The 23,939-nt window shown below is 48.7% G+C and overlaps 8 protein-coding genes across 8 annotated transcripts; 4 read left to right on the top strand and 4 right to left on the bottom strand.

Annotated features, from left to right (window-relative positions):
- Positions 1-542: 542 nt before the first annotated feature.
- Positions 543-1,313, bottom strand: BT62DRAFT_1006148 (uncharacterized protein; the record flags this gene model as incomplete). The annotated part of the gene is made up of 4 exons (XM_043177218.1): positions 543-654; positions 709-924; positions 982-1,238; positions 1,293-1,313. The coding sequence occupies 4 exons, from the start codon at positions 1,311-1,313 to the stop codon at positions 543-545; spliced, it is 606 nt and encodes a 201-aa protein (XP_043039465.1).
- A 408-nt stretch (positions 1,314-1,721) lies between these two features.
- BT62DRAFT_895383 (cyclin-domain-containing protein) lies at positions 1,722-3,169 on the top strand (the record flags this gene model as incomplete). Its single annotated transcript, XM_043183219.1, has 2 exons — positions 1,722-2,537; positions 2,600-3,169. 2 exons carry the CDS (start codon positions 1,722-1,724, stop codon positions 3,167-3,169), a joined length of 1,386 nt encoding a protein of 461 aa, XP_043039464.1.
- Positions 3,170-3,358: 189 nt separating this feature from the next.
- BT62DRAFT_1076376 (uncharacterized protein) lies at positions 3,359-5,496 on the bottom strand (the record flags this gene model as incomplete). Its single annotated transcript, XM_043179214.1, has 6 exons — positions 3,359-3,451; positions 3,984-4,414; positions 4,469-4,955; positions 5,023-5,035; positions 5,104-5,281; positions 5,355-5,496. 6 exons carry the CDS (start codon positions 5,494-5,496, stop codon positions 3,359-3,361), a joined length of 1,344 nt encoding a protein of 447 aa, XP_043039463.1.
- Positions 5,497-5,593: 97 nt separating this feature from the next.
- BT62DRAFT_1076375 (uncharacterized protein) lies at positions 5,594-6,721 on the top strand (the record flags this gene model as incomplete). Its single annotated transcript, XM_043179213.1, has 7 exons — positions 5,594-5,635; positions 5,677-5,834; positions 5,891-5,945; positions 5,977-6,169; positions 6,243-6,298; positions 6,353-6,390; positions 6,444-6,721. 7 exons carry the CDS (start codon positions 5,594-5,596, stop codon positions 6,481-6,483), a joined length of 582 nt encoding a protein of 193 aa, XP_043039462.1. The 3' UTR covers positions 6,484-6,721.
- A 4,527-nt stretch (positions 6,722-11,248) lies between these two features.
- On the top strand, positions 11,249-14,458 carry BT62DRAFT_932306 (uncharacterized protein). Its single transcript, XM_043186333.1, has 6 exons — positions 11,249-11,648; positions 11,713-11,744; positions 11,792-11,867; positions 11,985-12,252; positions 12,314-12,936; positions 12,995-14,458. The coding sequence occupies exons 1-6, from the start codon at positions 11,455-11,457 to the stop codon at positions 14,301-14,303; spliced, it is 2,502 nt and encodes an 833-aa protein (XP_043039461.1). The 5' UTR covers positions 11,249-11,454; the 3' UTR covers positions 14,304-14,458.
- Positions 14,453-19,232, bottom strand: BT62DRAFT_949890 (uncharacterized protein). Its single transcript, XM_043188124.1, has 10 exons — positions 18,512-19,232; positions 16,420-18,462; positions 16,085-16,370; positions 15,831-16,036; positions 15,604-15,782; positions 15,384-15,546; positions 15,181-15,343; positions 14,916-15,123; positions 14,770-14,859; positions 14,453-14,716 (listed from the first exon to the last, which is right to left on the bottom strand). The coding sequence occupies exons 1-10, from the start codon at positions 19,071-19,073 to the stop codon at positions 14,531-14,533; spliced, it is 4,086 nt and encodes a 1,361-aa protein (XP_043039460.1). The 5' UTR covers positions 19,074-19,232; the 3' UTR covers positions 14,453-14,530.
- Positions 19,233-21,832: 2,600 nt separating this feature from the next.
- On the top strand, positions 21,833-22,531 carry BT62DRAFT_895354 (uncharacterized protein; the record flags this gene model as incomplete). The annotated part of the gene is made up of 5 exons (XM_043183214.1): positions 21,833-21,869; positions 21,928-21,961; positions 22,020-22,101; positions 22,163-22,201; positions 22,256-22,531. 5 exons carry the CDS (start codon positions 21,833-21,835, stop codon positions 22,529-22,531), a joined length of 468 nt encoding a protein of 155 aa, XP_043039459.1.
- A 134-nt stretch (positions 22,532-22,665) lies between these two features.
- BT62DRAFT_949884 (cytochrome b5) lies at positions 22,666-23,909 on the bottom strand (the record flags this gene model as incomplete). The annotated part of the gene is made up of 6 exons (XM_043188123.1): positions 22,666-22,987; positions 23,043-23,136; positions 23,193-23,260; positions 23,315-23,392; positions 23,452-23,716; positions 23,776-23,909. The coding sequence occupies 6 exons, from the start codon at positions 23,907-23,909 to the stop codon at positions 22,766-22,768; spliced, it is 861 nt and encodes a 286-aa protein (XP_043039458.1). The 3' UTR covers positions 22,666-22,765.
- Between the last annotated feature and the right edge of the window lie 30 nt (positions 23,910-23,939).

The raw sequence follows: 23,939 nt of genomic DNA, 5'->3' as shown, positions 1-23,939 counted from the left end.
GGCACATCATGTTCATCCCAGGGGAAATGTAGGACTTGGACCTGGGGGGATCTTGGTAGAGAGATCTTGAATATAGTGCTATCTTGCACAGGCACTTGTAGCGTATTAATATTACAGTAAATAGCACCTCTAACTTGAGTATGTCTTTTGTCGCTGAATAATATCCGGCCACCTTGCTGAAGACAGGTTTGGAATCGAATCGATGTCCGTTGATGTCATCAAGTCAATTTTTACGAGTAGTTTTCAATGTGTGCGTCAGATGATAGAATGCTAAAGCCGTACAAAACGCAACACGGACATAACAAGACCAGGTATTCTTCCACCAACGCTGCTATGTCCTACCGGTCGTGGGAAGAGCTCCGCTGATTCCCTTTTGAGGGCTACCTTCTCCCTCGAACCTCCTAGGCGTGTCATAGTCATGATGAGAGCAGGAAGAAGAAAAGGAAACTAGAATGCACTAGAAAGAGACTCTTATTCCCCATCCTAGACGAAGCGGAGAGTCAGATAACCGCACGATAAGCAGACCGAGCACCGCATCGACGTCAGAACGCTCCAGCGATATCTGCGAACACATGCTCCATCTTCTTCATCACAATGAACCGATCGTTTATAGCTCTCCACCCGTTTGACGGATCACCATTCCGTACGCTATACCTTTATTAGTGATCGCAGGAAATGCTACTTCTCCTGACGTTACAAATGAAGTACAGAGATAGCCTGGCGCTCGGGACAGAGAAAGAGAAGATGTCGACAAAGACGAATGATTCTTTTTGCATGCGAGCAGATCGTCCACGACCGGACTCGTAATACGTCGCACGCAGTTCTAGAGCGTGAGCGCCAGTGGTCCAGACTTGTTTTCCTTTCATGAACGGACCATGGGTAATTGCATGTTGAAAGGACTTTGTGGGCCCACATGTACCCACCCTGTTCCGGCCCCACCGTCAGGCCATGGTAATTTAAGCACTGCGGGACAACATATACCGGCATATGAAGGAACGTGGTGGCGGCAAAAGACGAGTCAAGAACAAACGTGCGGGATATAGATGAAACGCGGGATAAAGCGGTAGGACTGTAGTGCAAGTAACGTCATTGTCAACGACAAGTTGTCGCCTGCTGTAAGTTTCATATACAGTACTGTCCTGCGAAGTTAAGTATAGTTGGATATCTGTCGGAGTAGCTCTCTGGAAAGGGTCCGAATCGAAGGCATCAGAAGAACTCGATGAGTGGGGAATAACAAACTGATAGCCACGCGTGGTGATTCAGCAGTCAGCAGAATGGAGATTGCCGCATACAGGGCTGTACGCCGCTCTCATCAACGAGATGTTGAGTAGCAAGTATAGCTGCAACGTTGGCAATATTACTGGTTGATAATTTGACTGCCAGTGGTTTCCGAAGAAAGGAACCGACGGAGAACGATGGTGTAAGCAGAAATTAAAGGCACCCAAGACCTCTGTGCACGTTCAGCTGTATACGTGGTGAAATTGAGACTAATTTCTGCAGAAAGCGGGTGAAACAGAAAACAAGAAACGAAGTCTGGATAAAACCGTGACCGGAATGGTCATAATGTGACTGATGTGACCGTGTCACCCGGCTATCGTTAAGCTTGATCGTTGTTTACTGCCGCTTCACTACGCGATTTTCTTCATTTTCTGTTTTTCGTTGCAGATTTGTATATCTGCTTTTACCCGACTATTTCAGACGACACTCACCAAAACGGGGCCATGCTCGCTCTGGTCCACCCATTCAATCCCTCGTCCGACGTGGCGCACCGAACCCCCTCCTCGTCGTCCCGCTCCCGCCCGTCTACTCACCGAAAATCGTCGTCTTCGAACCAGTCGTCTTTGTCGTTGACATCAGCGTCCTCCTCGACGTCTCTTTCGACGTCCAGGCATCTGCCACCGTCAATTTCGACCTCCACACGGCATATTCATGCCCCGCCACCACCACCACCGCTGCGTCGGCAAGCCTCACGACATCCTTCACCGCCCCGTGCAGCACGGCCTCCCTCGCCCCAGCCGCTGCCACCCCAGCCGTCACCACAGACCCCACCATCGTCGTTCGATATCCATTCCTATCCCTCCCCTGAGTTGCTCAGACTTCTCGCTTCGTTGCTCACACAGATTGCTGCTACAAATGACAACCTTGATCATGCCTCGTCATCCTCAGATCCTTTTCTTACACAGCCATCATCGCCAACGGCAACCGTAGACCATCTTCCGATATGGAACACGCTGACCTCTGCTTCACGGGCAGCACTGTCAACGCCCTCATCGACTCTCACTTTCCACGCACGAAATATCCCTACCATTACCCTTGAAGCATATCTGTTGCGCATTCTCAAATACTGTCCAACGACCAACGAAGTCTTTCTATCTCTCTTGGTCTATTTTGATCGCATGTCCAAATTGAGCGCAGATGCCACCGGCCGCTCCTTCGTCATTGATTCTTACAACATACACAGGCTAGTTATTGCAGGTGTGACTGTAGCCAGTAAATTCTTCAGTGATGTGTTCTACACTAACTCACGGTATGCCAAAGTGAGTCATGACCCTGCACTTTTTTCAAAAAAACTTAATGCAACTTACCAACTGCTTCGCAGGTTGGAGGTCTGCCCTTGGCTGAGCTTAACCAACTCGAACTCCAATTCCTCTTGCTAAATGATTTTCGATTGGTCATCCCTGGCGATGAAATGCAACGTTACGCCGAGCAGCTCATCCTCTTTTCCTCCGATTCCTCGCCACCGTCATCCTCTTCATCCCCCTCAACCACTGCTGTTCCGACACATGCCATGGGTGCCATAGATGCATTCGGTGCTCGCGTACACGATCATCCACAAGCAACTACGTCGTATTACCATCACCGACATGGGGCACCCGAGTCGGAGGAGGAACCCGAGACCGAGACGGAAGCAGAGACTGAGACTGAGACCGAGACTGATGGAGGCTGGACGACGGATGATGAACCTACAATACGACCAGCACATTCGACCGTCGGGTCGGAAGATTCACGGAGTATCTGCAGTGCGCAAGATGATGCTGGAGACACCGAGATGGACACGGCGGCTGGTGAAAAAACACCTGAACATATTGCCAAGGGTGAGGACGGTGAGCGGACCCCAGATCGGCATTTTGGAAAGATGACTCCAGACGAGATAATGGCAAGTCCGTAGAAAACTTTCCGCCCTTCATCCTTGTCATTTGTAAGTTCTTAGAATTCGTACTGTCCTCAAATAATGGAAACTATACCCACAAGCGCATGAAAATTCGAGCTGATACTTTAGTGGTATAATATTGTACTTATGATGATAACTAGGGTATTGTAAACTTTGCTGCTATGAGTCATAGATTGCGGCTCGATTTCATGGCGGCCGCTTATCGTTCTTAGTAATGCGTTGGTCGGACATGATCCTGACCATCTGGAGCCTAGACGAAAAATGTGCAGAATCGTCGCCCTGTCGGCAGCAGAAGCTTGTCACATGTTGTAAGGGTTTCGAGGCACGGAGAAGTGTTAATCCAATGAAGAGGAAAGGTCCCATGAAAAAAAGTGATCACAGGGACAGAATTTGACTTCCCAGAAAAATGTATTCCCTGGAAATTACGGACTTTCTGAACTGAAGGGCATGGCCCATGTACTGAGTGATCTTGTAACTTACCAGCCCAAGAGGTATTTCTTGTAGAACGTAGGTATCATTCAGTTGTACGTCATTTGTAGTACGGACGTCAATACTACAAACATCTCGACTAGCAAACCTACCTTCCTTCTCTGAGCTTTGAAGATAGAAATCCGAGGGCTTGAACTCATGCATCACTGTCAATGTAAATACAGATGGACAGCTTTGGTTTTCCAGGGCTATGCATGGCCGAAGCAGGTACTACTACAACTCGGAAGGAAAGAGTGGTCGGGTAACCAGTATGATTGATCATGAAAGATCCTTATACATAATCGTGCCATCGACGTCCGCTTGACCTACAAAATGCACATACATCGAAACCCGCCAGCTTAACTGCTTTTAGCTTCAAGTTTACAACAATGTTTGAGTCCATCATTGGCTGTTTATGCCATTCCAATGTCGCCTTCTTGAGATTCCCCATCGCCCAACGATTTATGATCGCAGTGAGGAGAATTTCGGGGATAGGACTGTCACCCAGATCTTTCAGCGATGGTACAAGCCGGTGTCGTTGATCTAAGTTAGAGATTTCAGCCAAACTGGAGAAAAATGGATCTCGAATGTGCTGCACCAGGAGCGCATCGCAAACGAAGTCTCGAGAGTGCCGAGTGACCTGTAAGACATCTAGAAGACGACCGTCGGGATGGAACGTCAGTTTCGGTCCAAGGTTTAAATCCAAGAGGCGACACTTCGAGTGCCTTATTAGTTCACGTAAGGAGGAGAGTGTCTCTGCAGCTTGCATTGAACCTGCTCCAAATGTGGAAGTGTCAGATTATCCAAAATGGAATCGTTGTAGGAAACCAAGCATTTTGGATTCCCGTGAAACTTGGCTGCACCATGCGTACATTCCGATATATTCCTCAAGGCCATGGTATTGCAGGAGGATATCGAGCTGGTGCCTTGTATCACTTTCGTAGTATCGAATTCGATGAAGTTGTGAGTAGGGAAGCCGGAAGGGCACCAGGCACGGACTTTCTGGTATCAGCGTTACGTCCATCAATTGAGGAGCAATTTCGAAGATATTGACAGCTGATCTGGGATTGTAGTCGCCGTAGCGAAAGGATATCTTTCGCAGCATGGAAAGACGCCACCGTACCGCGCGAAGAATATCCCACATAGAAGACCCGTTGCAATCCGCTTCAAGGTATACCCTCCATTGATGTGAATGTGAAAAAAGGACTCTGAATAGAGTGTCTTGAGTAAGACCCCCGTAGGGTAGTCCGATAACGACAACGATTGATGGCCGTCGAAAGAATCGAAGCGGCCGAATGACAGATGGAGGCGTCGTCTACAATAGACATGTTTTTCCATGTCTCATCAACTGGAATGTGGACACTGATGGGCTTTGGAAGAACATGACAATCAGTACTGCAACTCGCCAACAGGGATATAGTTCTCCATAAGCGACAAACGTAGCTAGAAACTCAGGTACCTACCGCGTCTTCGTAATGCTGTATTTCGCATAGAGGGTTTCTTCGTCCGTCTTCCTCGCGCGTAGGAAAAATTCTGACAGTATTTCGGGAGGAAGACGTCGGATGGGGGAAACAGCGATTCTATGGGCATGCAGCGCCTGGTCAGCGTCATGACGCACTCTTTTCAACTTCTGAAAGGCGTCTTCCAGGCCAAGAACACTTTAATTGAGAAAGTCAAGGCTTCTGATCAGAGCATCGGTGTTAATATCGCAGACCTCGTCGAATGTTGCCTCTGGAAGTGGACCGTGGCTGAGGGGTTAATAAAGCAAGCGCAGCCTTAGTTTCAGCGTCTAATAGGCCATCAAATGGTGCTACGCCACATCTGTAGCGGGTCCAATCAGTCATTTGTATAGGCATTGTAGGAGAGGGCACACTCTAGGGAACCCAAGGAAGATAGATGCAAGTTTGTTTTTGCTGCGAGTTTTTAGACCGAATACAAAGTAACGTTGTCTTTATGCCATCTGCTAACGACTTCGGGAACATCCGACTGTTGAAGGTCCACCACCAAGCCCCAGATGATCTCCATCTATCCTCCAGAAAGATTACCTCCGGGGACTTTTCTCACAAAACGACAACGCTGCTTACGGAAACAGTCGACATCCCATCTTTCCGAATGGTAACAATGGAGATTCGCCTTCACGGCTTGTTCATAATTACGAACCCCGCGAGGTTCTAGTGAGTTTGTCTTTCTTGACGTGCGTGACTACATTTTACTGTCTATGTCGGTGTCTGCGCGTTTCCGTTTTTCAAGGTCAGCGCATATGATCTTCCAAGCCCCTTTGATACCTCCAGAGTTTCGTGGCATAGTTAGAGCGGGTACCTGAATGTACACCACAGCTTTACACACTTCTGAAGATCACGTTTCACGGTCTGCAGGACGACCTTTCTGGTATGGATAGTAGGTCTGTGACCATGTTCTGTCTTTCGCAGCCTCGCAAAGAACGGCATCCGACAACTTACTTTGGCGGGTTCAGGAACCAAAGGATCTGGGGTCGAGCCGACATTGTCAAAACCAGTGGGATCGGATTTTGTCAGCGTCCGATGGTATTGTAACCCTGATGCCGATGAATTCCATGTTCAGAATTGTCGACTCGTATTCTGAGCCGACCATGCTGTTGTCGTGCCTGACAGGGTTGCACCCACACATTTCAGTCGCTTCGTGGATCTGTCTAGAGGACTGGCAACCCCGTCATGATGATTTCGAAACGTGCAGGATGGGAGATTCAATTACCACGCTCTGGAGCAAGCTCGGTAAGTTGATGGCCGACCGCTCAAGTGCCACCTCTGCCTCCACACATCAATAGCACCGTCACTGGGGCGAGCCAGCCACAGAGGTTTGTATGAACGGCGGTGATTTCACGGTACGGCCGTCATGACCTCTGGGACTCTTCGTCATTTTGGTTTTCAGTTACTACATTGGATCCGGTAATGGTGATCTTGGTGGTTCCTAGTTCCTTAAGAGTCAACTCCATGATATCAGGTCTCACCGAGTTCCGCTGCGTGCCCTCCAAGTTCTGCTAAGGACGGGCTTCGATTCAATCATGTGTGTAGAAGATGGCTATACAAGTAAACAAGATTTCAGATCAGGACAGAGGTTGAAGGAACAATACTGTCGCTTAGTATAAAGTCATGCATAACATGCTGAGGTCTGTCCAACCCAGATTGTAAGCTAGTACGGGTTCTCACAAACTATGTAAGTACTAAAGCGTTAGCAACCAATGACAAACGATAATATTCAACTAACGCTTAAAAACCCAAGAAAATCCCTAATTTTCTATCTCATCCTAATGATCCCCGCATTAACTAGTTTTTGAATCTTGCTCCTCACAACGGGGTTCTTCATGTGATCCTGCAATGCTTGTGGATCTCCCTGTGCTTGCTGGAGAATTTGCTGCATGATAGGGTCGTTCATAATGCCCTGTATGATGGATCATATGAGCATTTAACGGAGTAACAGATACAAAGAACTTACAGCAACCTCGGGATCTCTCATCGCTCGCTCCAGTGTCTCCTCCTGGGTCTCATTACCCCGTTGATTCCAAATGGCTTGCTGGATCTTCATCTCCTGCTGTGAGATCTCCCCCGCATGCTTGCGCTCGGTATCATGGTCCGTAGCCTCCTGAATGGCCTCCAGAGCCTTGGTATACTCGCGCATGGAGAACAAGATGTTGGACTTCCGGATGTATGCTTTAACTATACGATATCAAATAACGAGTTAAGCAAACACTCCTTGACGTGAAACGGGAGCGAAAACACACACCGAATGACGGGTCTATCTTAATGGCTTCATTAGCATCTTTCAGGGCCTCCGGAAGTGCAACAAGTTTTGTATATGCAGCAGCCCGATTATTGTACCCTCGTGCATCGGTCGGATCTCTCTTGATACTCTCGGTATACGACTTCACCGCACCTGCAAAGTCGCCAGATTTGAATTGAGCGTTACCCTCTTCTCTCGCAATGTGACTCTTCTCGGGGTCAATGTAAGCCTGACGATCTCCTTCAGCCTTTGCCCGCTCAGCGTCACTGAGCTTGTTTAAGATATCCGGGGTACGGTGCTCCGTTAAAGATTTTTCGTAGTACTTGATCGCAGATGGAAGATCGCCCTTCTTTGAGTATGACGTTCCTATACGACCGTACGCCTTGGCGACGAGCTTGTAGTCTGCACGAAGCTAGATGAATGTCGACATAGGTGAGGGTTGGCTCGACAGAGACAAAGGAAGAAGTATGCTTACTGAGCGACCCTCTTCCACTGCTTTCTCGCAGGTTTCGATAGCCTTATCGTAGTTTCCTTGTTCGAAAAACACAGCTATTAAGGGTATTAGGCACATATGTAACACTACAAACAAAGTACTCACCTGCCAAATTGGTGAGGAAAGTAATATCTTTCGGCCACAAATCCCATGCTTTCTGGAACTGCTGCAAGGCCTCATCAAAGTTTCTCTTCTTGTATGCTTCACCCCCAATCCTCTTCGCCTCCTCAGCTTCTTTTTTCGCCACAGCTTCCTCAGCAACCTCCTCGTCCATCTCCACGTCTTCAGAAGCGGGCGGAGGAGGCGCCGACGTCGACGCAGAAGGCTGGAATGAAGAAGCCGCTGGCTGCGGGGGTGACGGAGATGATGTGGAAGCTGAAGGATCGACTTTAGAATAACCCTCAGGCAGTTCATCGGATCCTTCAGGCCTGTTGAACCCTTGCATGTCGATACCCATTAAAGCCCCCAGGACATCAATCATTCGAGGATCGCCACCTGAAAGTAAGCTGAAAACATCATATCAATCTACGACAATACAGCCGAACGTGTCGGTACATACCCGTTTGCTAAAGCGGGATTCTTCTGAACCATTTGAAGCTACAGCACCAGTTTTCAGAAATCCATCGACGAAACGTGGGATTAAATCATACCATCTGAGCAAAATTGGGGTCTGCAAGATGCTTCGCCGTCCTGGGATTTCCTGCCAACTTGGCAAAAAGATTGGGGTCTGAAAACAGTTTTCCAAGACCTAGTACATCTTCGGATGTATCCGCTGCTGATATTTCATCATCACTGGACGGAACATCAAGATAATGAGGAAACATACGTACCCTTGGCATCCTGAACTTCCTTCAAACCCTTGCGTAATGCAGGACTATCTTCTAGCTTCAAGCCGGCCTCGTACGCAGCGACAGCGTCGTCGTATTTCCGTGCGCCGTGCAGGGCAGCACCCTTCCTGGCATATCCTTTCGACCACGAGGGATTAACGGCAATGCACTAGACGTTCAAGCATTAGTAACTCATCGAATTATAATCACCCCTAATAACGCCACACCTGTTCTGCATCAGCCAGGGCCTGAGCCCACTGCTTTTTCCCAGCTTTCGCCGCACTACGATTAGAATAAAGAACGTGATTCTTAGGATCGATGGTTATCGCCTGCGAAAAAAGATCGATTGCTTTATCGTATTCCTTTGCGGAAAAGGCCTTATTGCCCAGGTCTTTGAGAGCATTTGCCTATGAAGAAGTTAATAGAGGATGATCCGGAGAAGCGAGAAACGTACTACGCACGTCAGCCATGGTAAAGGTGGTGGAAGGAAAAAAGAAACTGGCTGACTTGTATAAATGGCACTGGGAGTTCCTTCTAGAATTTACGATCACGTTCTCGGTCACGTTGCCGGCCCAAGCGCGTCAACGACTCGAACTGGAACCGCCATCTGCACAGCCAGTACGCTTGAATAGTAAGTAGAGCATACTTGTGGTACCAATCTCATCTGCACGCTCACCGGAACCTCTCCAGCCTTTAGGTATTCTGGGTTAAATAATTATGTCAATGTTTCTCCAGCGGTAAACTTTTGGAATTGCTGAGCCTCCTGGTTACATCTCCGCTAAACCCTGACCTTCATCTTATGCGACGTCTGCTTCGTATCAGTGTTCTTGCGGTATTTCGAATGAGTGCCGGCGCAAATCTACCCAGGCGACCTGTATTTGGGTATCTGTTGATGCTGATCTCCTCGGGATTGCAGAATATTTGTATGTCTTGGGATAAATGGCGAGGGATCCCGTGGGGGGTTCTAAACAGTCTAAGGTGTCTTCTGTGGCGCTGCCTGTTCTGTGATGCCTTCAGGTTCTTGTGAATAATATCTATGTATGTGTCCTCTTTTCGGTACTCCCTCGATAGCAGGGCTTACATCTATAGCCTTAAATAACTTGCATTGACTCTATTACTTGTGGTCATCTTTTTGAGGATTGTCTTCCGACATCCTTCCATTTTCAAAGTCTTATATCAAACCCATTCGTCTGTAGTGCTCCCGACTTCTCCATTTCTTGATTCAGGTGCGTTCTTCCAAAGTCGTCTGTGTAATCATGATACCTTCAAATAGACTCTCAGTACACGGCGCTTGCGGCATATGGTCTCCAGCCGCAACCTTTAAATAAATACGCTTTGATATATCGGGGAGAATCAAACCCCATGCTTCTCTGCTCTGTGCGGTCAGCAGCTCGCCATGTTGATATGGGTATCTCTTCATTGAATGCGCGGATGGACTGCGGCTAGTTTGACCGTTCCGGCTACTTCTCGAACCATGCGAACAATTGCGGATAACGTACGGTTTTCTGGAAACTAATACGTTTCTATCGCTCATATACATGCTCCGACTTCACCGGGTTCAGTATAGTGCAGTCGGACAGAATACCGGTCGCCCCTACGTATTGTTGCTTTTTTGCTGGGTAAGTACGAAACGGATCAGACCACGGTCAAGGTTCGGACCCCTCCCCAGTAATGTGGGCGAAAGCCCCCTTCAAAACGCAATCAGTCACTTAAAGCCTTGTCGTTCAGACTGTCGACTACGTTGATTCCGCTGCTAGTGGATCCTATCCGCACTAGGTGTATCTTGATACGATATTCTCGCAGTTGACGCATTGCTATTACCTTCTGGCACGACTAATCAAAAGTTACTAACCACCCGACCTGTCCCAGCTAGTGACCCTGTTATACGATCAGAGTCGCCATTGCAGAGACACGCACTCGCTTTGGGGACTGAATCGCACTCGTTAAATGGTACTATATCATCAGAAATATCAACAGGCCGTAGTGGCACAGGGCTTTCAAGGTAAGTCTGGGACTCGTAGTTAATTACACTGAAATGTGCTTCGGATGCTTATGAATGGGATATTAGTCCTTCTCCGCTCTTCCGCCCGGGTTATATCATCAGTGGACGTTCCCCCCCTCCCCCAGTCTTATACAGCACTGAAAAAACGACATTTTCGACGGAATCGGCGACGACCTGGTGCAGCGACCTAAAAATGCTGCAAAACTACTCGATCGAGTGTACGGCGTTTCAGGTAATCACCGGCGACCGGCGGAGGAAGGTCGGCAAACCGAGAACACCCCGGTGCTCACAGATCTCGATTGAATTGACGTTTGGGTCCCCCGGATACCCTTAGAGTAAGAGGATGCTGGCCTTACCTTGGAAGACGGGGCAGTAAAGCTTGTATAGATCAAGACTGAATGCCCAGTTGTCAAGCAGACTTCATGAGTAAGAACGAGGGACTGATTTGCAGAAGGAAATGCATAGTTTGTGAAATGTGATAGGAATAAATATAAATAATTTCAATATCAAAAACGGAAAGGGTGCGATCGTTCAGCTTAACACACCCCGTTAGCCCTGCCGTTCCTTGCTTACTTTTCAACCAACACCTGTGCATTCTTTACCCGTCGTTCGTGGTCGCTGTTGCCGACGCCCGCGACCCGCTGCTCATCGCGAGACCTGATATTGAACACGCCCAGTGCTACGGCCGTGCCGAACTGGATTCTCTGATCATCTAATCTTGGAAAATACCTTACCCATGCCTGACGACTTATCCACGACTATACCTGCTCCTCCCCGGCCCAAACCTTCTCGGTCTTCGACTACGGGGGCTGTACGTCAACGGTCATCTCCACAACCTGGGGAACAGAACGCGGACTCGAGGCCGCAGAAACGCGCTCGAAAGGCCATTAATTGCGAGCCATGTCGGAATAGCAAACTAAAATGCGACAGGTGTGTCTCTACTGCTTGATTTTCGCGCATATATCCACTAGAAAAGCTGATTTGTCTACTTAAGGAACCGCCCATGCTCGTCCTGTGTGCTGCGAGGTAAGTTCCGGTGATACTCGTTCTGGGTTCGGTGCTGACTGCTGCAGGGACTGCTGCTTCATGCTACGCGGATGCGCGAGGTCACGAGAGAAACAGCGATGCCCTCCGCGCCGATGATCGTCCGTGCGTCTTTGCTACAGTCTTCGATGTATTCCCATTCTGACGTACGATTCCTCCTCTTGCCCTCAACCAACTCCCGCCTCATAATATGCCAATGATACATGGCTCTCTGCCCTACAGCTCCTTTACTCGTGTCGATCCTGCCCAGGAATTCGCTCGCGTACGACATTCGCTCAATCTTCTCGAGTCATATGTTTTCCCGACGTCGCGTCCCCCCACTGTCACTCCCAGACGACACGGCGAGCCGTCCAATTTCATGCCTAAGAAGGAGCTGCCTGATCCCGATGTGGGCGAGGGGTCTTCCAATACTGCTCCAGGCATGCTTGCTAGCTCAGGGCAGGGCGGTCTCTACGCGGGTCCGACGAGTGCCGCTACACATCTTCTCGGGGCAAGTAATGCTGCTTGTGGTGTACCGTTACATGCTTACGCCTTGAATTTGCCTATTACAGGAGGGAAAGGCTGAATCGGATTCGGTGGACAGTCGACACGGCAGCCAGGAAAGGACCATTGAGGAATTCACAGCTCTCCCTCCTGAGTACGACCGCGACCTCCTTGCAATGCTGCCTTCCCTTGACGTCATCGACGGACTCATCATCTTCTACTTTGAATGCTGCAACTGGGTCTATCGACACGTCAATGAAAAGGCGTTTTTGTCCCAGTGGGATCGTTTTAAAAGCGGAAAGTCTGCCGACCGGATTGTCCTTGCCACCGCATGTGTCATCATGGGGGTAGCGGCCCACTACCTTCCATCAGATCATCAGCTTTTGGAGCAATTTTCCGACTCTCCTCAGGAACAAGGGAACAAGTTTTTCGATGTCTCTCAAATGGCATTACAACGACGGCACGCTGAAAGCAAAAAGTACAGTATTGAACTGGTCGAGTTGCTCCTAATCCAGTGTCATTATCTTACATTGGAGAAGACAGAAAGCGAGCAGGTCTGGCAGATACGAGGGGAATTGGTGTCAATAGGTACGGCCTTGGGCTTACATAGAGACCCTGGTAAATGGCGAATGCATCGGGACGTCGCGGAGCGGCGGCGATGGGCATGGTGGCATATTATTCTACTCGAGCGGTAAGAAGCATTTGAGCTTACTTGATGTTTCATTAAACTGACTCATTCATGCACATAGATGGCATGCTTTTATGTTTGGGCGGCCGATTTGCATTGCGTCGCATCATTTTGACACCCAACTACCATCATACTGCGACCCTGCGATAGACAAGACGGGTCGACTCTATCTCCCGAATATTGCTCTCTTTCGTCTCGCTTACATATTAGGTGACATCATGGACGACGCCGTCTCAATACGCCCCGTACCGTACGAGAGCGTACAAGCCAACGATCGCGCTTTGACCCAATGGATGGACAGCCTTCCGTCGGAACTCGATCTTGACGAATACCGGGTCGCGCGAAACTTAGCATCAACAAACAATGATATGCGTAGGCAAGGCGTCCAGAGTGTCATAATCCGAACATCATATTATCATATTCGATTCACCCTCCATCGCCCATACGCCGCCCGCGCCCACCATTCAAGCGTCGATTCCCAAAACGCGGCTGAAAGCTTAGAAATCTCCGTCAGCGCAGCCGACAAGCTGATCACGATGGTCGGCCAATCACGCCCTGATTTCCTGGCAAATTCATCACTTGCGGTACCGGGGCATATGAACTGGGGCACCTTCCATTGCTTCTCAGCAGCGATGTTTTTCTCATTCCAACTGATTGCTAATCCGGATCAACCAGGGGCTGGACTATTCCGTGCCAGTATTCGGAAGGCACTGTCGACATTGGAACAGGCTCGAGGAAGTGCTGTTGCAGACAAGGCATACGACATCTTGCAAGCTATCTCACCGCTGTACTCTGGCGAGTTCACGCATCTCAGCTCGGAAGACAAGGAAAAGGAGCGAGGACACGTCCTGAGTTTGGTCCGCAAACTTGCATTCCCGTATCACGATTCACACGGACCTCGGCGGTATGGTGAATCCGTTTCTAGCGGTCGAGGCTCTGCAGATTCTCCGGCTGGTTCGTCCGTGAGCCCGCCTATGCAGATGGTGACCACGCTGCCGCCGAGGCAGTATGACCCTCTGCAGGCTCAGACGCCTAACCTCCAAGGAACGCCGCAGACCGGATATCAAGGGTCGATACAGGGTACGATACATTCATCCCCTGGGCTGCATTTGTCCCCCTCGATGGTGTCCAGCCAGGGCGGGCCGACCATGACCCCGCCAACATATCAACCGGACCCATATATACTGATGCAGCAACAGCAGATATACGGGGAGAACTCGAGGTACAGCAATTCGTATACACATTCTGTGGACGAGGCGTCAATGTGGGGCGCGGCTGTAGGGTTCGGGCAGGGCGAGTGGACGCAGTTCTTGGAGGGGATGTCTGGCGCAGCACCTAATGTGCAGCAATCTAGTCGGCATAGTCGTTAGTCGTGCTCTGCTTTATTCTTCTTCTTGTCCTTTTGCTTGACATACGGTATATACGCCTTATTTTTCGGGGATATTGTAAACTGTATGTACGACCAGATGATCTTTATAACTGCTTCGTCAAATACGATTTAACCGCTTATCAAACTCGGGCGGAAGGTATATGAATTAGATAGAGATTAAAGCTAAAAGACAGCGTAGTACGACAAGAGGATATATACAAGCAAGATTTAATTGAAAGTGCTGAGCTTCTGCATCCTCTTCATCCGGCTTGAAACTTCAGACCGGAGATCTGATAGGCGCGGAGGTTCTACTTCTTGCTCTGCTGCTGCGATGATAACCTGATCAATGATCGCGTAAGGTAGCCAAGTAGCGGAGGCGTTCTTGGGAGGATCCAGCGCCAAACGAGCGTCTTCCTGTAAGCCACGTATTGTTCAACAAATGCAAATCGATGCCATTCAATACGTACCTTGTGTATCAAAGATAAGGTATGGTCGATAGCACGACCGAAGTTTTCGTAGCGCAAATTGATGCGAATGAGGTACTCGTGGTGATGAGCCTAAAACATCTATGTGTTACGACCGTTTGAGAAGGCTTCCAGTCGGATTTACTTACCTCCAAAAAGCTGATGAGCCACGGCGGAGGTGACGACTTTTGATGCTGCATTATAGTTTCCAGGACGATCTTTGAATACCGATAGTCCGTCTCGGGACAGTCGTGACATTCAAGAGAATGCCGGAGGTACCTCCATCCCTTCTCTGCCGGCGTCCCAGTCCAAGAAGAGACCTTGTCGGTGAGTAACCACTCGGAATGATCTTCCAGACTGTTTGAGCGGATAATTATGATCCGTGAGGCGATGCAGTTGTCGTAAGGGACGTACCTTAAAGAGTCTGGGTCTCGTGAGAGTCTCAAGCATTGGGTTGTCAAACGAGAGAACAATTCGGACATGTCCACGTCGAGACTACGCGCAGTAGTCATGGCGAGGTTGAAACAATTTAATTGGACGAGTCGGAGAACGATTGATGCGGGTGGAAGAGGGAACTCTTCAGGAAAGTAAGTAAAAATGGTAGATGCATTGGGAACTAGTGAACTGGCCTGCAGAAGGTTGACGCTGTACGATATCCACCTGAGCAGATAGAAGCGCGTACTCATACTGGACATCCTCCAGATGGATGATTACGTTTTCATACTTACCCGGAGTATATTTTGACTCTGGTATCCGTTTAACTTTTCGACGTTTCCTAGGCTAGTTCGATGTGTACGTGATTACGGCAATTAAATTGGAAAGTAGGTAATTACTTACCTCATGCTCACTATCGACGGATCCAGGTATTAGAATCCAGGCATTTTTAGGGTCCACCAAAGACAACGAATTTATCGCAAGCAGATACGACTGCAACGCGTCGCCGGCCAACGATGTGGACGAATCTGCGTTTAGGAGCTCACGAAGCTTCCGCGCACGTTGGTACATCGTCAGAGCAGCTGGCAAAATCATTAAGTGATGATTAGTAGTCGAAGATCAGGACATACCATTTTTGTGGTCGCTTCGACTTGTGTACCAACCGTACAATATCTTTGAGTAGTTCGGCCGGCTTCGAGGATCCGTGTTGCGAACTTTGAATGAGACAGCATCTTCAACTTCGTCGGCGAACCCCATAAAATTGAACGTCATCAGTTTTTGTGCAGCATTGTCCTCGCACATTCGATACACTAATTGACTGACACTTTCCCGTTTTCTGCAAAGTATTAGCAAAAGTATAAGAAGAAACGAATAAACTCCTCACTGTTTCTCAGTCGGAGTGGAAATCCAAGCCGCATAAGCATCATCGTACAAAGCAAGCTCTGTATACCCTTTGATCACCGTTGCCCACAGGACGGTGGTGTCTATCTCCGAAGGGGCCACGGATATCGCTAGCTGGGTGAAGACGGTCTCCTGATACACCAACGATTTTGACTTGAAAAGGCCAGCCGCATGGATGTAGAAGTGGTAACAGTCGTCTAACTGCTCAAGTTCAGTTAGGACGAGTGACAATACCATCTTATCTGCAACGGTCATCGCACCATCCACACCTAAAACGATAGTGAACTTACTGCAAACCGAGTATATCAGCCAACATACCTAAACATCCAGCAAGTTTTTCTAGTAGGAACGCCGCATCATCTACGCGGCCAATGTTGAGATACAACCGAGCAAGAACGTATGTGGCTCCTGCAGTTCTCGGAAGCCAAGAAAGTACCTGCAAGGCAGCTTGGAAGTACCCCAGCTGCCTAAGCTTCTCGGAGAATACAACTTCGTTACTGGTTGCATGTGAAAGCGAAACAGATTGCAAAAGCCCAGCCGTATCCAGGAAACCATGGGCAGCACCAGGCAGCCCGACCTGGCTGTCGCCGAAATGATCTAGGAGTCGATGTATGAGAGAGAACAATTGGGTACTATCACCACGACTCCGTGATACATGCATATTCTGCATGAGGGAGACAACGTCGTCGGCTGCGGAGGCATCCTCAACAAGAGGCTTGACAGGTAGACCGGATGGCTGCCTGATCACATATCTCATGATGGCAGTCCCCCGAAAGAGAGCGAAAACCTCTGCTAACAAAGAGGGGTCCCATTGGCCTATTTCTGGCGCCAGGAAGAAGAGAAGAGCGACTATGGAAAGGCACAGGTCGTAGCGAGCATTTGTTGTGGCGATAATATATGACGAGGTGATTGCTCTGGTCCATTGCGAACGAGGCGGGGGAACAGAAGCTGACATATCATCCTCTCTCTTGACACCTGTTTCCAGCCCACCCACATAATCGAGCATAGCACGAACTTCATCAGACAAGCTGGCCGAACTTCTGAGTCGGCCTAATAGCCAGTTACGAACATCCTCATCCAGAGTCTCGTTAAATTTCAGACGAACGGCTTGATCCTGTATGATATCAGCAAGAGAGAAGGCAATTTCCTGATGCATGATGTCGACCAAGCAGCTTTCCAAGTTGAGCATCATCTGAACACCTAGGACCCGACGCAAATTCTCCATTGCACCGAAAATATCCCATTGAGGTTCAAGCTCCGGGGTCTCAGAGCTGAGAGCATTGTATAATCGAATGGCCAAATCTTCATTTACAAGAGAGGCGACCCGTTCCCGTTCAGCAACCATGACGTCACCATTGGCCCCGACACCCAATGCAAGAGGCCGCCGTGAACGGCGCTCAATCTCTCGGCACAGAGCAATGAAACCTTCCCAATCTCGCTTGAACGCATTCCAGTACTCAGTGTGCAGCAGAGCGCCTGTCTGCGGGTCATGGTGAAGGGTGACTGTGCAACCAACTACGGCAGCAATATGTTCCCCAATAGTGGCGTAATTCACTTGTAACTGCGGCGCGGGGGTTCCAGGAAGGGAGAAGCAACCACTAGTGTAGTCGTCAATGGCCGTGCGCAGTGTGAATGGAGAGAACATCCCAGGTCGCATTATCACTTCGAAGAACTTGCCCGTCAATGATCCCGGTGGAAGAAGAACCTCTTCCAGGTATGCAGGTGTCAGTTCGACTTCGTGAGGATAAGAAGCCAACTTCCACTGTGGTTCAATGTCGGTATCTTTAAATGGTATGACAGCGCGGTCGACCACGGACTGGCCCTGACGATCCCATAGAACATAGAGTATTTCCCCAATCACTGTAAAATCTTGTAGATGGCAATGGGCGCTTGCTGTCGAACAAGGTATCGACCCAATTTCTTGCAGACGGTCTGAGTCTGCGAGGAGAAGGTAGAAGTTACCTCCAGATGAATGGAGCGTTGGCGTAGGAATGAACGCAAGAAGGTAGACGCGATCGTCATCCGAAGAGGCATAAAAGGCGCGTAGGAAGTTTTGACGACCGGACTCCAGGAGAGCGTTGCTATTTCCTCCGTTCGCCGAAGGGCTTGGCGACGGCGTAACATCTCTACCGGGTAAAGCAGGGAGAGCTTTCGATGCCACGCAGCCAACCTTGGGTTTCCAAAATCTCACGACACGATCGCGAGAAATTGACCACACCGAGCCAATGTCCGTCGGCCACGGGAGCGTCGCAATGGAAATGATTTCTGCGGCATGAGAGGGCCCCGTGGAAAGTGCGGGCAAGAAAGAAGTCAGAGAAGACAAGAACGAGCCTGGTGTGAAGAGCGTTTCCGTCCATTCCCCTACCTAAAGATCAGCAGATGAAACGATAAATGAGAAGAACGACGGAACCTTCACTGCCCTCAGATCCCACATATTCTGTATCCAGTCTAAGTAAAGACCCATTCTCTAACCCAATTGCCACACAATGTGTCCCGTGGATATGAGCAACACCGTTCATCCCAGCCACTCGATGTGTAATGACGTATTCACGCGTCCAGACGTTATGGATTTCATCTCGCCAAAGATCCTTGCTATTACGCAAGGGTAAAACCAGACGATACACACATCCAGACACCGTCACTGCTATTATGTGCAGTTCCTGTTCTTCCCACAGGAATATTCCGGGTGACGGCAGCACGGGCGACGGAAGATTGAACCGAGCGGCTACTGTGTCGACGGATAGCGACACTAACTCCAACAAGGAACCCTCGAGTACGCGTAACAAGATGGTACCGGTTGTTGTTGAGTGAAACACCGTTGAACATGTCGAGTGCTCGGTGAGGTTTGACTGATCCGGTGTGTAAGAAAATAGCGGGTCGAGGGAGCCACAGTTTGGGATTGCAATGCCGACGGCGTGAACAGACGGATACAGAGACGATAATTGAGCTGCCACTAGCATAGAGCCATCCATGGCGCCTGCTTCCCGCTCAAAATAAGAGTTTTCTGGTGGAGAGAGGACGCACTAAACAGATATATACCTCGTCAGATCCTTGAATAGTAGTGCTTCCCCGAGTGAGGGACCGTCTGAAAAATGAAGTCGACGTTTGGCTTGGTCGGTGCTCACCGTTCGAGGAAGAAATTCGTCGGTCACGTGCAAGGCGCGATCTTGTGACAACATTTAGGATCTCATGACTCTAACCACAAGTGGATAACTTTGTCAAAGAATTCGAAATCCAAGCAGCAGAAATAGCCTTATGTCGATACAGTCACTGTAAGCTTCCATTTTACCTGTCTCCTCGGGGAAACTTGACGATGGTTCGCTTCTAGACTTATTAACGAAAAGCTTTTCGACGCATTGCACACTTCTCACCGTCCTGGTCCATTCGAAAAGACAAGGATGAGAAACGTAAAGACCCTTTTAGAACAGATTCATTCCGCATACGACTCCGAGCGCTCGTGAACTGTGCAGAGTCCATGCGGTGGTAGTAAAAGGCAGCTTTGTCGTTAGAGTGAACACGATGAGAAGGAATCAGTCCGAATCTGGGATATGCAACGACATCCTTGGAGCAGTGAAGAACATCTTATTTGATATTCGTACCAATGGCAATCATGGTATGTTGATTCAAGAAGTTCTCAATCGAAGAGAAGGGAAAAGGAGAGTGATCGGAATCAACTCGCTCCTGATGTACATAGTATCTTATACATAGATAGCCGCGCCACTTGCTTGAGCTCTTCCTCTCTCGGGTGCGAGATGCGAATTGAATGCAATAAGCAGGGTCTGAACAGAAGACACGGGTTTAGTTTCTACGGCCCCGAGTCCAGGCTGCCCGAGGTACTGAAGAGGTCCCAGAACTCAGTACTCAATCGTCGCTCGAACAAGTTTGACAAAGATGAAAGGGGAGCATTGCCCGGAAATCGGAACGGGCATTACTTTGTCAAGCTAGCGTGGGTTCCGCTCGATTGTACGGTCAGACGTATCCGGCAGAGAAATTGACATGGCGCGTTTACAGCGCGGTAGGAAGAGAATGCATTCGGAATGCAATCATAATATATCAAGGCGATGAAGGGGGATCATCGCATGGTCATTTTGGGGCACGATTAAGCATCAAGAAAGGACCCTGCTTTCAAAACGGAAAACGGGAACTAGAAGTAGCCATGAAGGCATGTGGTGACGACTGAGATCGTGTTTTACCAGAACCTCGAGGCCAAGAGCCATCAACAACAGTCATATCGGGAGCCTGAAGGCCGAAGACCAATGTACCCCCAAGTTAAAAACCTTGAGTTGGTCGGTATCGTGATTAGAGCCGTAGTATCATCATATGGAGAGCACTAGATGATAGACAGCAATGAAATGTCCAGATGAAAGAACCATGAAAGCCGGATAGACGAAGTGTGGTTGCAAAGATACATCTCAGACGGATAGAAGCATAGACCTGGCACACCCATCAACCGATGGACGGGTAAAGCAGTTAGATGGCAATGTGTCGTCTGAGGTGCGGCTCATATTCGCGGAGTAGGCTGGGATACTTGTCGGAAGCGAAAATAGTGACTTGTGGACTCTTGCAGATATCTTGTTGCTTCGGAAGACCTGAATGTTCCCAGAAAAATTCGAGGGTGCCTGCGGCTTGCGCCGACAGTGCTTTGGAACACAGGATTGCAATGTAATTTCCGCGGTTTGCGATCAAGGCTAAGGCAAAGTTTATAATGGGTGCAATCCACTTAGGCTGGCAGATGCACTGCAAAATAACGGCCTATATGGGCTCGTCCCATATGACACAGGGCGTTCAATAGAGTCGGGTTCGGAGTCGTATACCGGAAACCCCAACAGGCATTAGTATTGTTCAAATAATAGTGTCGGGGAAGCGCGGATTTGCACAACATCATTGCCATTGATCCTGTGTGATGGATAGAAAGAGTAGAACTATCAACGGGGTGCTCGTCGAATGTACTTATTTAATCTTCGAAAGGCTCGGGAATCACTGCTTTGGTGAGGGTTCGCTCTAAAAATTACCGGTCAATAAGCTCAAATAGTTGTCCCCTAAATCTGTTTTGGTACTCCTCTCGACAAAAGACGAATAGAAAACATACCAGCTATGAATCGGTATCACATCGCAGACAAGGTTCTATCCGTATTCGTTCTAGATCTAATTTCACTTATATCAACCATGGGATCTTTGGCGGCCAGTGTCGTACCTGGCAATCCTATCTCTTCTCTCTATAGTGCTAGTACCATGTCTTTGTCCACTATCACTCTTTGGCTGTCCCTCTTTCCAGGCTCGGCGTTCGATACCATACTCGTGGAATTACACGGCGGCCCGTAATGCGACATCGAATTCAATTTAGGCATTCGCTTTCATTTGCTTCCGTCGCCGCTTCAAGGAGGCGTTCCATTCATAAATATTACTGCTGATTCCGCTCAATTCTTCATGACATCTGTATGTCTATTGCAAATGATCCGACCGCGTGTTGATACTGACGAGAGGGCTTGGTTTTACCTCCCAGGTCGCCTTTGTGCGACCGGATGAAGCACACCATGGCCTCGTTGTTCTCCCAGCGCTAAAAGTATATAAAAGGAGGTCTTGAGAATATCATTCTCAACGCTCACCCACTTTCTTGTCCATCTCTTTTACTCTCTATTTTACACCCCCACCCAACGGTGAGGTTATTGTTTGGTCAATATGATTAAACCTGACCAACAAGCATAATCCAGACTGTCAAAACGCCATGGACATGATCCATTTCGACGCCATTCTCTTCCCTTCCGACGGTCCGCTCAAATTTTACCTGAATTTTTCTGCATTGTTGCTCATTTTTGGGTAATCTAGGACACCAGCCGACTCTTGTCCAGCTCATGACTAGGTAAACCATTATCCTGTCCATCTCTTCGGGAAGAAATATTCATTGTTCATTTGTACAGCCCGATGACAATCTCGACTCATCATTCTTCCTACACCACTTCCCCGTCGCGCATGCCCCACCCTGAAATTCATATGGACTACGTACGTTACTTTTTCCTGACTGTCTTATCCCCACTGATGATGGCACCGAAACGTGGAACAGATCGCCGATGGTATTGGTCCCCGGGCATGGAAATATCAGGTAAATTTTACCCAAACCTATCAACGGCGACCTTGGATTGAAAAAATTGTTCAGCTCGTAGAAGCCCTCGACGGCATGAACCGGAAGTTCGCGAACCCTTATATCATTTTCTACCCCGTTGTCTCTCGCGACGGCATGCCTTTTCCTATCAACAAAAGCATTAGACAAATTCAGGGGAGGTCTTTCAAGGACGAGGTCGCTTGGCGGGGGAACATTATTATCGCGAAGTACCGCGACAACCCGTTCTCTTCCATGATGAATGCGTCAATGGCGGACTTTCCTCTCCTGAAAAATTACCTTTTGACACATGGATCTCCATCCGAGCATTGAGGTATGTCTTTGACATTGCTCCGTTTTTCCCGACGGAACGTGACATTACTACCCTGAATCCAGCAAAAGAGTACATTGTCCAAAGCGATCCTCAGGCCTTCTTAGTTTTCACAGCGAGAAAAGTTTTACGACTTGCCTAATTTCATTCCGGGACTGTCCATGTGTATATATTTCAGGACAATATAGAATCGAGTAGCATTATTTAAATTACACAGATATGAGAGCACCAAACAACTAGAGTTCTTCGTGGCTTTTCTCATCTTCTTTCTTCTTAGGCTTCGAGTCCTTCTTCCGTTCCTTGGTATCCTTCTTAGGGTTGGCGTTGTCTCTGGCCGCCTTCTTTGGATTGCAATGCTCGGGAATTGGACTTGCAGGGTCAATCGGCGGATGGGACACCCTGCCGACCTTGAAGTAATCCTTATGGTTTGCATAAAACTCTTTCCAATGCTGAACGCCCTATAATTATCAAACAAATCAATACAAATCAATGAAACGGACCCGTCGATCTCACCCTTAATTCGCTTTCTGTAAGGCCACGCAAATCATGCGTGCGATGCGTTTGGAAACAACCGGTACCGAACGCACGAGCTCCGTCCACGCCAGCGCTGAAGATTACTTCAGGTCTGAGTGGTCTAATTGAAAAAGAATGTGATGGACGAACAAATGATGATAAGACCCTCCAGGCTGATATGCCTTACCCTCGGTGACGTCGTAGACGTCTCCGTCAATCTACCTCATGAGGTGTATCGGAAATATAGCGGAACATGGCTGCAGACTACGCACGGCAAGGTAAATAGGACGACCAGGTTTCGAACCATCAAACTCGGCTAGAAGTCTCTCAGAAAACAGGCGCTGTGTCGTCTACTCGAGGTACATAAATGCAAAAGCAAAACAAGGCAAAGCAAAAGAGCTGGACGCACCGGCCAGTATGTCTTCAGCTGGACCCATTTACCCTCGTATTCCCACAGATAACTTCCCGTGATGAATTTACCAGCCAGAGCGATAATGATCAATGTATAGACCAAGAATTTCAGAAGCCCTAGGATGCCAACTTCGACTTCAGCGGTAGGGTCTGGTTCTTCTCGCCCGCCGTCTTCGCCTCGCGCAATCTTCTCCTCGCGTAGTTTTTTGCGCTCCAGCCAGGCATTGTGTAACTCTGTTTGATGCTCTCGGTATTCTTTATACCTAAACGAGTGCACCGTTACTATAGCAGCCGAGCATAATGACAAGGGCATGCTTCGTACGCAAGGAAAGGCTTGTTGGCCTGCTTTGTCGAGACCATTCTCTTCGGAATCGAGGGGTCTTCGACCTTTGGCGTAGATTCTGGTTCGAAATATGGCTCAGCTGCCTCGCCATTAAGTCCCTTTAGCCACGACATAGCACTGAAGGTTCTCGCCGTGATATGTAG

The sequence above is a fragment of the Guyanagaster necrorhizus genome, assembly GCF_019112545.1.
Source record: "Guyanagaster necrorhizus MCA 3950 unplaced genomic scaffold BT62scaffold_13, whole genome shotgun sequence".
Classification (NCBI taxonomy): domain Eukaryota; kingdom Fungi; phylum Basidiomycota; class Agaricomycetes; order Agaricales; family Physalacriaceae; genus Guyanagaster; species Guyanagaster necrorhizus.
The sequence above is the reverse complement of the archived record's forward strand: the minus strand, read 5'-3'. Positions and strand labels throughout refer to the sequence as shown.

What these genes read in the sequence shown, in the direction of transcription:
- BT62DRAFT_932306 (XM_043186333.1), top strand. Translation starts at nt 11,455, where the DNA reads ATGCCTGACGACTTATCCACGACTATACCTGCTCCTCCCCGGCCCAAA. An exon ending in AGCAAACTAAAATGCGACAG is followed by an intron (nt 11,649 to 11,712) that starts GTGTGTCTCTAC and finishes TGTCTACTTAAG; the next exon opens with GAACCGCCCATGCTCGTCCT. An exon ending in CTCCGCGCCGATGATCGTCC is followed by an intron (nt 11,868 to 11,984) that starts GTGCGTCTTTGC and finishes TCTGCCCTACAG; the next exon opens with CTCCTTTACTCGTGTCGATC.
- BT62DRAFT_949890 (XM_043188124.1), bottom strand. Translation starts at nt 19,073, where the DNA reads ATGGATGGCTCTATGCTAGTGGCAGCTCAATTATCGTCTCTGTATCCG. An exon ending in TCCACTCCGACTGAGAAACA is followed by an intron (nt 16,037 to 16,084) that starts GTGAGGAGTTTA and finishes AATACTTTGCAG; the next exon opens with AAAACGGGAAAGTGTCAGTC. An exon ending in TTCTGCAGGCCAGTTCACTA is followed by an intron (nt 15,344 to 15,383) that starts GTTCCCAATGCA and finishes ACTTTCCTGAAG; the next exon opens with AGTTCCCTCTTCCACCCGCA.